At 46.9% G+C, this 13,414-nt stretch overlaps 2 protein-coding genes across 2 annotated transcripts in view; one reads left to right on the top strand and one right to left on the bottom strand.

Annotated features, from left to right (window-relative positions):
* The window catches only part of LOC121925513 (armadillo-like helical domain-containing protein 3), a 65,131-nt gene extending 64,303 nt beyond the window's left edge, over nucleotides 1–828 (bottom strand). Inside the window, exon 1 of the mRNA XM_042457740.1 lies at nucleotides 782–828. The gene's annotated coding sequence lies outside the window, so the exon portion shown is untranslated. The remainder of the gene's footprint in view (nucleotides 1–781) is intronic.
* Nucleotides 829–5,314: 4,486 nt separating this feature from the next.
* HPS6 (HPS6 biogenesis of lysosomal organelles complex 2 subunit 3) lies at nucleotides 5,315–11,185 on the top strand. The gene is given in 2 exon segments (XM_042457853.1): nucleotides 5,315–7,567; nucleotides 7,569–11,185. Coding segments are annotated over 2 exon segments (2,472 nt in total). The 5' UTR covers nucleotides 5,315–6,622; the 3' UTR covers nucleotides 9,096–11,185.
* The last annotated feature ends 2,229 nt before the right edge of the window (nucleotides 11,186–13,414 follow it).

The following is a 13,414-nucleotide window of genomic DNA, read 5'->3' on the forward strand; positions in this document are numbered from 1 at the left end:
TTGCCATTGCCTTCCCCTGAGGCTGAGATGGTGTGACTCACCCAAGATCACCCAGTGGGTTTCATGGCTGAGCTGGGATTTGAACCCTGCTCTCCAGAATCATAATTCAATACTCAAATGGGCAAGATTTGTTCAGAGGAGGCTTGCCATTGCCTTCCCCTGAGGCTGAGATGGTGTGACTCACCCAAGATCACCCAGTGGGTTTCATGGCTGAGCTGGGATTTGAACCCTGCTCTCCAGAATCATAATTCAATACTCAAATGGGCAAGATTTGTTCAGAGGAGGTTTGCCATTGCCTTCCTTCCCCTGGGAAGGTTGAGAGAGTGTGACTCACCCAAAGTCACCCAGTGGCTGAGCTGGGATTTGAACCCTGGCCTCCAGAGAGTCACTAACCACTGCACCACTCTGTCTCTCATACAGACCCTTCATTCCCTTGTTCATATCAAGCAGTGGTACCCAAACTGTGGCCCCTTTAAGAGCTTTTGGACTTCATCTCCCAGAAGCCTCAGCTATGTTGGCCAATAGCCTGGGATTCTGGGAGCTGGAGTTCAAAACCGCTTAAAGGGCACTGATCCCAGAGAGATGCCCCACAAAATGGAACCCACCAGGCGCAGCCCCACTTGGAGCCCTCCCTCCTCTGTCCCCCTCATCTCTCCCTGCCTGGCCCCAGCTCTGGCCCCACACTCCCGCTCTCCAGCCCACTCCCAGCCACTGAGGGGCGAAGGGGGCAAACGAGGCCAGGCCCCTCAAAGAGGAAAGAGAGACCAAACCCAGCCGTTACCTGAGTGGGATGACCGCCTCCCTCTGCGCATGCGCCGCCAAAGAAACTACACCCCCGCCTCCGTTGTTGCATTGCGCATGCGCGTCCTTCCGACCGCCGGGCTGCGCAAAACTGATCCCGCTGGGTCCTAGTGCGAGTTCTGTCATTCTTGTTGTTTGTTGTTGTGTTACATAAATCATCACATTATTTTTGTGTTCTTAATATTCACCTATAAATCTGCCTTTATACTTTCTTCCTTGACTTTCTCCAGCACTCATCATAGCAAGTCTTTGCTATTCACTGCTAGGAATATGGTGTTATATATCTGAATTATCTTCCATGGTTAAAATATTCCTCCCTCCAATTTTCATGCCTCTTTCTCCAAATCTAATCCTGCTCTACATATTAAATTTTCAGCATATAGGTTAAAGAGGCCGGGGATACAAGGCCCCCTTGCCAACTGGAAAGGGTTCTGTTTTTCCATATTGTGCCCTAACAGTAGTCTCTTTGTCCTGAGCACAGCTTAGGCTTCAGGAGAAAGAGAAGCACTGGCACACCCATCTCTTTAAGAGTAAGCAATAGTTTTTAAGCAGTGGAGGACAGGAGACCTGAAAGATGTCTCATTCATAGGGTCCTCAGGAGCCAAAGTCCACTGGAAGAAAGCTATATTGTGCTCCATTCTCCAAAGTATGTTTGCAGTATAAGCAAAACGCTGTGTAATTTATCTGACTCAGAATGTCCCATTCCTGTCCACTTCAGCTCATTCACCCCAAGTATTGCAATGTTTACACAATTCATTTCTTCTTTTACTGTGGGGATTAGCAAGCGGAGGCGCTTACTGTGCTTAAATCGCAGGCAAAACGCTCCAGAAGCACAAAGGTGTGATAGCCAATCATGCTTCTGAAGTGTCGCTGAAGTGTCTCCTCTCCCGTCAACAAAGCATTCGCAGAGCAGCCATTTCTTCAATCATGGGAACTTCCGTTATGAAGAAATGGCTGCTCCATGAATGCTTTGCTGACAGGAGAGGAAAGGAGAGAGGACGCTTCAGTGACACTTCTGAAGCGCAACCGGCTATCACACCTTTGTGCTTCTGGAGCATTTAAGCACGCTAAACCTCCATGTGATAATCCCCATAGTCTAGCTCCCCTGGAGTCATGCTTCTCACGTTTCATGTTCCTGTAATGTGTGTTGTGCAGTTTCCGACTTTCCTTTTGTCCCTGAACAGATCAACAGCCAAATGTCCTTTTGACTTGAGTCCAGGTGCATCATTACCCACAGTGCTTCTCATAGGAGTTTATCAGACAAGGGAAACTGGAAGTATAATCTAATAGCAATCTGAACGCAATCATGGGATTTAACATTATTGTGTGATAGACTACCACACACAATTTCAGGCAATGGGAAGTCAGTCAGAACGCAATCATGGGGTTTCACGTTATTGCGTGAGAGGTGATCACACGCAATTTCGGGCAATGGCAAGCTATTTTCAGGCAACGGGAAGTCAGTTCCAACACAATTCAAATTCATGTAAATTCACTGAACTAGCAAATTCACTTTCTTTTCATTCGAAATTAAGAGAAATTCCTCCTGTGTGACAAACTCCATAGTTGTCTTCTGCTGTATCCAGTAGTTTGTTGAGGGCCTTCCAACCTGAGAAACTCATCTTCTGGCACTACCCCTTGTTTCGTTTTGGATTATGTCATCATAGGGTTTTCATGATTAAAAAAACATTCAAAAGGAGTTTACCATGCCTCCTTTTTCACAGTATTAACAAGTGTTAGCTATGGTGCCACTGTCGTTGTCTCTGAGGGATCCTCCGCCAGTGTCACTCTCCACTACTGCTGCTGCCCAGTAGGTATTTGGTTCATTTAGTCCGACTCCTCAATTAAATCCTGTCTGAAATGGGAGACCCTACCAGCAGTGCTAATGCCATCTTGCCTCACAGGAGCCCACAATCCTACCACCATGGAAAGATAGTACCATGTGCGTGGGAATCTTACATCTTTCCTAATGGGGAAATGTCTTCCCTTTCCTCACCTACATGCTAAGGAAAACAGCAAGAAAGTCTGAATCCTAGCTTCTTTAGGTATCTGTGTATGTTCAGCTGCTTATAGGAGTGTGTCTAAGGAACCATCCTTCAACATATTTACACAGAGGAGTACAAAGACCCTTGCACTATAGATGAAAGTTCTTCAAAGCAAACCATTCGTTTGTTGGCCAAGAATTGCACACATAACATGCACCGCTCCCGTCTCCTTCCACCCCCAAACAGGATTTCTTGCTTGGAGTCATCAGATTTACAGGAATTCCTCACCTAGAATGGCTCCCTTCCAAGTTCCTGCTCATATTCCTGCCCAGCTTGTTTATTCGTTTATTCCTTGCCTCCACTTGTTTTCTCTAAGAAGCAAACCGAGAGATAGAAAACTTTGCAGCAATATTTTCCTTTCTGGATGTAGCCCATCTCTCACTGAGGTAATAAGACTCACTTAGGTCCAAAAAACACTGCAGAAATAATCCAGTTTGAGACCGATTTAACTGCCCTGGCTCAGTGCTAGGGAATGCTGGGAAGTGTAATTTTGTGAGACATTTAGCCTTCTGTCAGAGAGTTCTGCTGCCATCATAAACTACAATTCCCAAGATTCCCTAACACTGAGTCAGGGCAGTTAAAGCGGTCTCAAACTGGATTATTTCTGGAGTGTATTTTGGACCTTGGTCAGCTGTGTTGTCCCTACATGAGCCTCCATTTTCATACACTCCATCCATCTTGTTTAATATCTATTTCATAGCACTTTAATTGGCATGGTTTCATCCTGTGCAATCCTGGGGTTTGCAGTTTGCTCTGGGACTGACCTACAGCATTAGAGCTCTCTAGCAGAGAATACTGAATCCCTCACCAAACTATCTGTACATCCTAGGATTTAATAGGAGAGGGAAACATAGCAGCTACAGGGTTATCAAACTGATGTAACTGTGTACTGCACATAAGCCACTGTGGTGCAGATAAAGGTGAGGAAGTTGCCTCTTAAAAGGCATCTAGGCTACATTCACACTACAGAAATAAAACAGTTTTATGTCACTTTAACTACCACAGCTCAATGCTATGGAATTCTGGGAACTATAGTTTTGTGGGATATTTAGCCTACTCTATCAGAGAGCTCTAGTACAGCAACAAACTGCAATCTTGGCTTCCAGGATTTCAGGCTTGATTTGTCAAGGATCCATTTCTCCCCCCCCCCCCACGCCCTCCCTCTTTTTCCGTCATTTTATTTTTTTTATTTTTACTGAACTGTTTTTAATGTATTTTATTTGGTTTGTATAATTGTATTGTTATTCCCTGCTGTTCACCGCCCTGATTTTTTAGAAGGGCGGTATATAAATAAAATTTTATTATTATTATTATTATTTGTTTGTCCACTTGGCTGTCTATGGTATACTAAGCACTCTTCTCCAACAACACATCTCAGATTAGTTAATTTCCTTTTTATCCACTATCTTCACTGTCCAGCTCTCACATCTGTACATAGTAATGGGGAATATAATGGCTTGGATGTTCTAACTTTGCTGCTCAGTTGTGTATCTTTACCCTAGGATCTTGTCTAGTTCTTTCATAGCTGCTCTTCCCAGTCCTAGCCTTCTTCCAATTTCTGAACTGCATTCTCCATCCTGTTCAATATTTGATCCAAGGTACAGGAATGGCAAGAAAGTCAGCCTGGTGTAGTGAGGAGGAGGACCTCTGGTCCACAGTGAAGAAATAATCCGACTTGATACCACTTTAACTGCCCTGGCAACATGGGAAGTGTAGTTGGTCATGTTGGCCCCAGAGCAGAGCACTCGCACTATAGCAATAACCCAGTTTGATAGCGCTTTAGCTGCCACGGCTCAATACTATGCAATTCTGGGAGTGATTATATCGTTTTAATGTATTTTAAGCTTTTAAAACTCAATCTTAGCATTGAAATTTGTTTTAATCATTGTAGTAATTCAATTCTGTTTAAATATACTATTTTTCTTTTGTTATGCTTTTAACTGTATGGTGTGTTTTTCAATGTTGAAAGCTGCCCTGAGTCCCAGCCTTAGGAGAAGAGGGGAATATAAATAAAAATAATAATAATTAGCTTTCTCTATCAAGAGAGCTCTGGTGCAGCAACAAAGTACAATCTTGGCTTCCCGGGAGATTTTAGGTGTGATCTGTTAGGATCCATTTGGTTGTCTATAGGCTGCATCCATACTGGAGAAATAACCTGGCTTGGCACCGCTTTAACTCTTTTCTGGCTCAAGGCTATGGAATTCTGGGAGTTGGAGTTTGTTGTTTCTTCACTGTCCATCTCTCACATCCGTCCATAGTGATGGGGAATAAAATGGCTTAGATGCCATTCTGATGGATGGAGCTCAGCTACAGTTGCCAGATTCCCCAGCATGGGAGCCAGGACAGTTAAAGCGGTATCAACCCGGATTATTCCTCCACTGTGGCTGCAGCCTCTTGTCCCTGGGCCACCCAAAGTCCACAAAGCCCCTGTCTGAAGGTCTCTCCATCCCTGGGGCACCAGTTCCTTTGAAACCTGGAAGAGCAGCAGCAGCAGCAGCCAAAAGAAGCCCAGGAAAAAGGCTCTGATGGCGAGCCTCATCGGACGGAAGTGAGAAGGAGCTGGAGGCAGCTGGGGTTTGGCAGCTAAAAGGTCCGGGGAGGGCAGCAGCAACGGAAACCACCGCCCTCCTCGTGATTGCAGCCAGCAGCAGCAGCAGCAAGAGGAGGAGAAGCAGCAGAAAGGCCGGAGCAGGAAGGAAAGAAGGAAGGGCCCTGGCTTTTGCAAGAGGAGCCCCCCTGGACTTGTCTGGAGCCCGGCTTTGGGCCAAGAGGCAGCTAGAAGCAGAGAAGCCTGGCTGGCAGGGTCGGAGCCCAGCTGGAGGCAAGGAGGAGGGGAAGGCGAGAGGCCAAGACAGAGAAGAGGAAGGGTTTGCAAGGAAGAGGGGGAAAGATTTGCAAAGAAAAGGTGAAAGAAGAGGTGGAAGGCTTTGCAAGGAGGAGGAGAAGGAGGAGGAAAAGTCGGAAGGGTTTTGCAAGGAGATGAAGGAAGAGGTGGGGGAGCTTGCAAAGAAGAGAAGGTGAAAAATGATGAAGTGGAAGGGTTTGTAAGGAAGAGGAGGAGGTGAAGAAGGAGGTGGAAGCCTTTGCAAGGAGGAGGTGAAGGAAAAGTTGGAAGGGTTTGCAAAGAAGAGAAGGTGAAGAAGGAGGTGGGAGGGTTTGTAAGGAAGAGGAGGAGGTGAAGAAGGAGGTGGGAGGGTTTGCAAAGAAAAGGCGAAGGAAGAGGTGGAAGTCTTTGCAAGGAAGAAAAGGAAGGAGAAGTTGGAAGGGTCTGCAAGGAGGAGGTGAAGGAAGAGGTGGGAGGGTTTGCAAAGAAGAAGAGAAGGTGAAGAAAGAGGTGGAAGTCTTTGCAAGGAGGAGGAGAAGGTGAAAAAGAGGTAAAAGGGTTTGCAAAAATGCAAAGGTGAAGAAAGAGGTGGGAGGGTTTGTAGGGAAGAGGAGTTGATGAAGAAAGAGGTGGGAGTCTTTGCAAGGAGGAGGAGAAAGTAAAGGAGGAGGTGGGAGGATTTGCAGAGGAGGAGGAGTTGAAGAAGGAGGTGGAAGGGTTTGCCAAGAAAAAGGTGAAGGAAGAGGTTGAAGTCTTTGCAAGAAGGAGGTGGAGAAACCCAGCTATGGTTGCCCACCTTAGTCCCCCTGTTGTCAGGTAGACCGGGAGAGCAAAGGAGGCGGCCCTGCTCCACCTGGACATTCTCAGGACCTTTTGGACCTTCCCTCCCAGCCCTCCTGCCTCTTTGGCCGCCTGGGCCTTGGGGGGGCTGGGGTCCCTCAGTCCTTGAGCGATGGAGCCCTCGGTGGTGTCCCTGCAGCCAGTGCAGGAGTGGGGCACCTTCGGCCTGGGCCGCTGCCTTCGGGAGTGGCTGCTGCTGGGCCCTCACTGCCACTGCCCAGAGGAGGCTCCTGGCCGGGCACTGGTCAGCCCTGATGGCCGGCACCTGCTATTCTGGTGGCCCAGGGCCTGTGTAGTGGCCGCCTTCCAGCGCCTGGAGGCCGAGGAGGGCTCCAGGGGCCACCTGGAGCGGAGCTGGCAGCCGTCTCAGCCTCCAGTGGTGGGGCTCTTTGTGCTGGAGGGGCCCTCCTGCTGCTCTTGGGTGCTGGGCCTGACCTGGGAGCAGGGCCGGACGGAGCTGTGGCGGTTTGTGCCCTCAGCCGGCTGGCTCCTGCTCCAGACTCTGGAGCTGTGCCATGGTTCCCGGGCACGCATCGTCTCCCTGGGCAGCTGGGGGTCCCGGCTAGTGTGGTGCGAGGAGAGACCCCCCTTGGAAGCCCAGAGGACCCCACAGAAGAGGGCCTTCCAGTACTGCATCTGCACCCGGAGCCTCCACCTCCTCGGGGAGCAAGGAGCCCAGCTGGGGCCCCTCAGGGTCATCTTGCACAACAGCCCTCCCTACCAAGTCCTGACTTCATCTTCTGCAGTCTTCTTGGTGCCCACCACAGGTACCTTCCCCGCCATGGCCAAGTTTATTGTCATCTGGAGGCCCGAAAGTGCCACCGTGGCCCTCGCCGCCCCCTCCCAAGGGTGCCTTTGCACCAGAGCCTCTCATCCTGGTGGCGAGGTGGACTTCAAGAAGCTGGTGCTGGGCTGCATGGGCCTCTTGGCTTCCCTGGACAGTTTGGCAGTGTGTGGCTATGCCCTCTTTGGCTGTGACGAGCTCCTCTTGGTCACCCAAGGTGGCACGGTGGAGATGGTGCAGCCTGATGGAGCGTGGAGGTTGGTCTTCAACTTTGGGGGGGAGCGCCTTGATCCCTGGGGAACAGGTCCAGGTGAAGGCGGTGGGGAGCACCTTGGCCTGTTTGCTGGGAGGGACTCTGTACCTTGTGGACTTGGACAGTAGGCAGTTGATAGAGAAGAAGACTCTGAGCATTGGAGAAGTGCTCTTCTTGGACTCCAGTGGAGGAGAGAAAGAGGAGGAGGACATGCAGCTGCTTGCTCCAAGTGGCATTTACAGCCTTGACTTGTCAGGTGCTGCCAAGGAGAATTCGCCGGAACCCAGCCTGGTTGAGATGGTGTTCGAAGAGGCCTGCAAGTACTACCAGCAGCGGAGCCTCAGCAGCTCTCAACTCACCGTGGAAAAGCTGAAAAAGGGGGACATGTTTCAGGCACCCATTGCACTCTCATCCATTCTGTGCCATAGTCTTGCTCCCAAGGACAAGAAGCCCAGGGCCCTCCCGGAGCCTTATGCCAAACTGCTGGGCACGATGCAGTTAGAATTGCAAAGCTACCAGAACCTGGAACTCCTCAAGGCCCGTGTGGTTGGAGCCTCGGAAAGTGAGGTAGAGAGCTACGGGGAGGCCCTGGTGGAGCAGGAGCTCAGCCGCCTTCTGCACTTGGATTCAAACAGGGAGAACCTGGTCTACTTGAATGCCATCTTCAGTTCCTTCTCAAAGGCGTCCTGGAAAGCCATCCAGAACCATCTCCAACTACAACAAAATGGGGATGGTATTTTGGTAGCCAGAGCTACTCCGGATATATGGAAGAAGATTCTGGGGGGACCTCTGCCCAGCCTGAGCAAGCAAGAGGAAGGCCCCCTAAATGGAGTGCTGCCCCTTTTTGAACTTGTCTGTCTCTCACTCCACCAGTTCAAGCCGAAATGGCTGCCTCGGTTTGTGGAGCTGTCCCAAGAGTATATGGGTGCAGCTTGGACTTACAGCAACAAGGAGGGCCCTGAGGGTTGTGTGCCTCTCTACAAGAGAGCCCTGGCTGTACTACCACAGAGGCACAGATGCTCAGTAGCAGATGGAGAAATGGAAATTGAGCTCTTGCTGTCTAGTCAGAGGCCCAAAGCCATCCTACAGGCCATAGCTCTCCTCATCCGACACAGGAGATGGCAGAGGGTGATGGAGGCTGCAGAAAAGTTCTCCAAGCTGAGCCCTTTGCTGAACAAAGAGATTTTTATTATCCTCCTAGGAGAGTTTGCCCAGCACAGGGCACTGGATCCTTACTTGGACATGTTGTGGGAGCTCTGTCCTGCAGATCTGAGTGCTTCTGATGTCCTAAGCATTATTCAGCAACACTTAGCCCCAACAGAACTTGATCCCTCTCCCTTCCCTCCAGAGGGGTCAGCCCAGCTGACTGTCGGTCTACTGAAGCCACTGTTGCACAAACTGAAACAAAGCCCATCTGGCCAGGCTGAGATGTATGCTGATGCTTTACAGGGCCCCACTTTCCCCCCACCAACCCCACCCAGACAGCACCACATTCCTCCAAAGGCAGATTCCCTGGAAGAACTAAGTCTCTTTGAAAGCCACAGATAAATGCATGTAATGTGAGGTGGTTTCAAACATAAGAGTTGGAGACAGACAAGGGAGCATCCGGAGTCTTACAAGAGATAGGACCTGCTGCTTGTATGTCCCACCGAGACACTATGTGTCTTGCATCAAGAAGCTGTCTCTACCAAAAAGAGGGAGGTACATCCCAGCTGGTGGGCTTATTTGGGAGAGTTCAGAGCTTGTAGCTGAGGTCAAGAGATTTCTGGGTTTGGTTCCTTAAACAGGAGCACATAAATTCCATATACAAACTACCATTGCTCATCCAGTGAGACTAGTTAAAGATGATGATGATGATGTATTCCTTTTATTAATAATGCTGGTGAGCTGAGGGATGGATTGTTTGCTGGTTTTAATCTTTATGGAAATATCAGTCAGCATTCTTTGGTCATATTTATATTTGAGCTTAATATTATTGGGTAATTCATTGTCATGTTGAAATTACTTTGACTGTACACTGAAATGCACATCGTTCTACTGTAAACTTTTTCAATTTTGCCCCCCCCCCCCCCCCCCACCCCCCCAGCTTCCGGGTTGCCAGGTTTCACTGGCTGGCCTTACTTCCTCTCAAAACTAAAGTTTTTGAAACTTCCTGATTTGTGAGCATGTCAGCTGTCTGCTTCTCTGGTTAGAGACCCACCCACCATAAGCTGTTATGGCATGCAATGTTTACCTGTGGCAGGGGAAACCCCAGCAATTTCTACTATCTGCCCATACACACACCTTTGTCCCCACTAGGCCTCATCTGTTGCTTAAAAAGTGGAGGGGGCTGTCAGTCGAGGGGGCTTGGTGCTTCATTGGGGTAGGCCATTTCCTGTACATTTGCAGGGGTGTAACTTTTGCCTTGCTCTTTGCCACCCACCTCCACTGGCTTATTGTTTAACCAAGTACATCTCTGTGATAGAGGAAGAGTGAGACACTCTGGATAATGCAATTTGCTCTCCCCATTCCCCCACCCTCATTTTACTTAAGAACTCCTCTCAGCAATGAGGAGATCATTTTGCATGATGGCCTTGCTCTTATTTTTTCTATGGAAGGTTTTAACTCTTCCAGGAAGAAGGATGTGGCTGTAAACCTCACAACATGGTCAGAATAACTGATTAACGTAAAGGTTTCCTAATAGGACCCATAACAGGCAAAAGCGTACAGCATAAAAGCCAGTCACTATGAACTTTTTTTCTCTGTGCTCAAAGGTTTAGCTTAGCATGCAAGATGGGATATGTTATATTTTTCCTGCTACCGTTGTTTGTGCTCTCTTGAATTCCCTCATCCTCCTCAATCATGCAGGATTCATTAGGTAACTGATGGGAAATGGCTCTTGGCCAGATAGGAACTTGCCCTAATACTGAATTCCAAGAAGATAACATCTAGCCCCAAGCTTCCTTGGTAATAAGACACTGCCTGTGCAGAGCAAATGATATTCCATCTAGCTGGAGACTGTCCCTTTCTAGAGTGGGGAGGTAGATAAATTTGGGATCCCTCAGTACTCCATTTGTGTCAGACAGTGGGGGAAGAACGAATGGCAGTACTTGTCACTGAAGTGTGGTAATAGGGAGAGCATTTTGCAGAGGCCATTCTAAATCTAGCCAAACCTACAATACTTTCATCTGTATATGAGTCCCTTATGTATTCCCTAAGCATCTTCAAGTTTCTTTAGCCTTAAGGATAAGAACAGAGCAGATCTTTGTGCTCCCAAGAGTTAAAAGCTTAAGAGGGAAGAAGGAATAGTTACTTGTCAAAGCTATCATTGTGAGTGGTCGTTCTTTATTCTATTGTCTTTGCAAAAGTAATTGGGGCCTTGACAGTGTGTGTGGTAAGGTCTTCACAAGGGTTGCAGTTTTTTGATGTTACCTTTTTATAAAGGGGTCTTCTGTGGAAGGGGGGGGAACAACTCTCCATAAAATGTCCTTGGATAATTTTGTGCCCCATTCATCTTGAGGAAAAAGGAGGCTTTTAAATGCTAACCTTGCTGAACAAGCCTATTCTGTTTTTAATGCATTTCTGGTTTTTTGAAGCCCTTTCTCATGAATGCAGTATTAAAAATTGGTGCCTGTGAAGCACCTGGCATGTGCCTTGTAGTTACCCACTATGTGCGTCATTTCTCTCTGAGCTGTTGATTCAGTCTGGACCTCACTTATTCACGGAGAACAATTCCAACCAAGAAATTGCAGACTGACCCAGAAAAGTCCCTTCACTAAGAAAACAGATTGTTGCTAGGAAGGGGAACTGCAGCAAGCAAGTTGTTCTACTAGTTGTCAATGCACCTTTGTCTGCTGAGTCATATAGCACAAGAGCTGTACTGGCAGCTGTTCAGCTTCTAGCACTTATGGGGTCACTCTATATCTTTTAGGTTCTTCCACTGTTGCCTTCAATTAAGAGGGGTTTAAAAGCATCCACTCAAGCAGAAAGAAATGTAGAAAAATTTGAGGAAACTACAAGGCACAAGAAGTGAGAAACAAAAGGTATCAGCTAGAATATAATTGCATTTTGTTTCATAATGTAGGGGGAATTGAGAGAGGGAATAGCAGTCCATATGTCAAGAGGGCAAGATGGATCTTTATATAACCTGCACTGTTTTATGGTCATGATGCTTTACGGCTTTAAAAGCTGCCTTTTTTGTACTAATATTCTAACTTAATGTCCACTCCTTCATGGTGAAAACTAGAATACACTGGATTCAAGGGGAAAGTTATCATTCCACTGGTGAAACATCCCCCTGTAAATGTAATCATAGGAGCAATCTGCTTTTTTTTTTTAGAAAACTGCTGTTCAGTTCCCTATTTATTTATTTTTTTAAACTATGGGCTACCTATGCAAGAATTCAGTGACTGACTTCTTGATTATCTGAACGATTATCTTCATACTTTAACAATGAGAAGAGATTAGGTTGTTTTAAAAGAGGGTCACAATATAGGTAAGGTGATAGTTTGTTCTTGGGACTTGTTCTGTTGATGAGCACATTTGTTGGATGAGTTTGTACTGTAAATAAGGTGGTACTAGATTTTGAAGTTTTCATTTCTCAGAGAGCAACAGTCTGTAGGTGTTCTTTCATGCATCCTCCCCGTTAACTTTCAAGTTTTACATACTTACTTTAAAACTTACAAAAACTATAATTGCATTGAGCTGAAAGTAAAATCAACATTAGTGTGAAAACATAGAAAATGCTAGATGAGTATTCAACTCACATGGACTCTGTATAGGCTGCAACCAGGACAATTATTCAATGTTCTTGACTGATGTAAAGATTGGGGGGAGAGAAGATTAGATGTCTCATTTTAATCTGCTAATCAGTTCTCATTCTTGATCTCATGACCTTATACTATAGTTCTATTCCAATTACTATCTTTCATACTACAATCAAGCAGCTTCTCATTTTCACTGAAAATCACATAGCACCTGGCAACTATTTCCACACTTAGTAGACTAGACTACATAATGCACTTGCACAGTGGTTGTGGAACACTTGTTGGGGAGGGCCATTTTTGGAGATGTCCCTGTTGTGAGCATAACATATTTTTGTGTCATCATTGTGTTCGCCTACAGCAGAGTTGTTCTCCAGAATATATCCTAATGTAATTTTTAGTTCAAATGAGCTTTTTTGCTGTGGAATCAAAGGCTTTCATGGCTGGCATCCATAATTTTTTGTGGGGTTTTCGGGCTATGTGGCCATGTTCTAGAAGAATTTCTTCCTGATGTTTTGCCAGCATCTGTGGTTGGTATCTTCAGAGAATGCTTGCCTGGAAAGGAGTTGGGTATGTATATACTGTGTGACCCTGAGAAGGCAGGGGTGATTTGCATGTGTATTGTTCTGTTGCTAATGGCAGGCTTCAGGGTGGGAGGGTATCCAAAAGAGGATTAGTGTCTGCTTGATTAGTCCTTATTGTCTGCTAGGAAACCCCTGACCCTGGGAGATTTCTCATTTGCATTTGTTGAGTCTTCATCTTGCTGTTATTGAGTCTTCATCTTGCTTCATCTTGCTACCAGTCCTGAAAAATAGCAAGATGAAGACTCAACAAATGCAAATGAGAAATCTCCCAGGGTCAGGGGTTTCTCAGCAGACCATGATCACTAATCAAGCAGACACTAATCCTCCTTTGCATATCCTCCCACCCTGAAGCCTTCCATTAGCAATAGAACAATACACATGCAAATCACTCCTGCCTTCCCAGAGTCACACAGTATATACTTACCCAACTCCTTTCCAGGCAAGCATTCTCTGAAGATGCCAGCCACAGATGCTGGTGAAACGTCAGGAAGAAACTCTTCTAGAACATGGCTACAGAGCCTGAAAACACCACAAAAAGCTT

Source organism: Sceloporus undulatus, chromosome 3 (genome assembly GCF_019175285.1).
Source record: "Sceloporus undulatus isolate JIND9_A2432 ecotype Alabama chromosome 3, SceUnd_v1.1, whole genome shotgun sequence".
NCBI classification, from domain to species: domain Eukaryota; kingdom Metazoa; phylum Chordata; class Lepidosauria; order Squamata; family Phrynosomatidae; genus Sceloporus; species Sceloporus undulatus.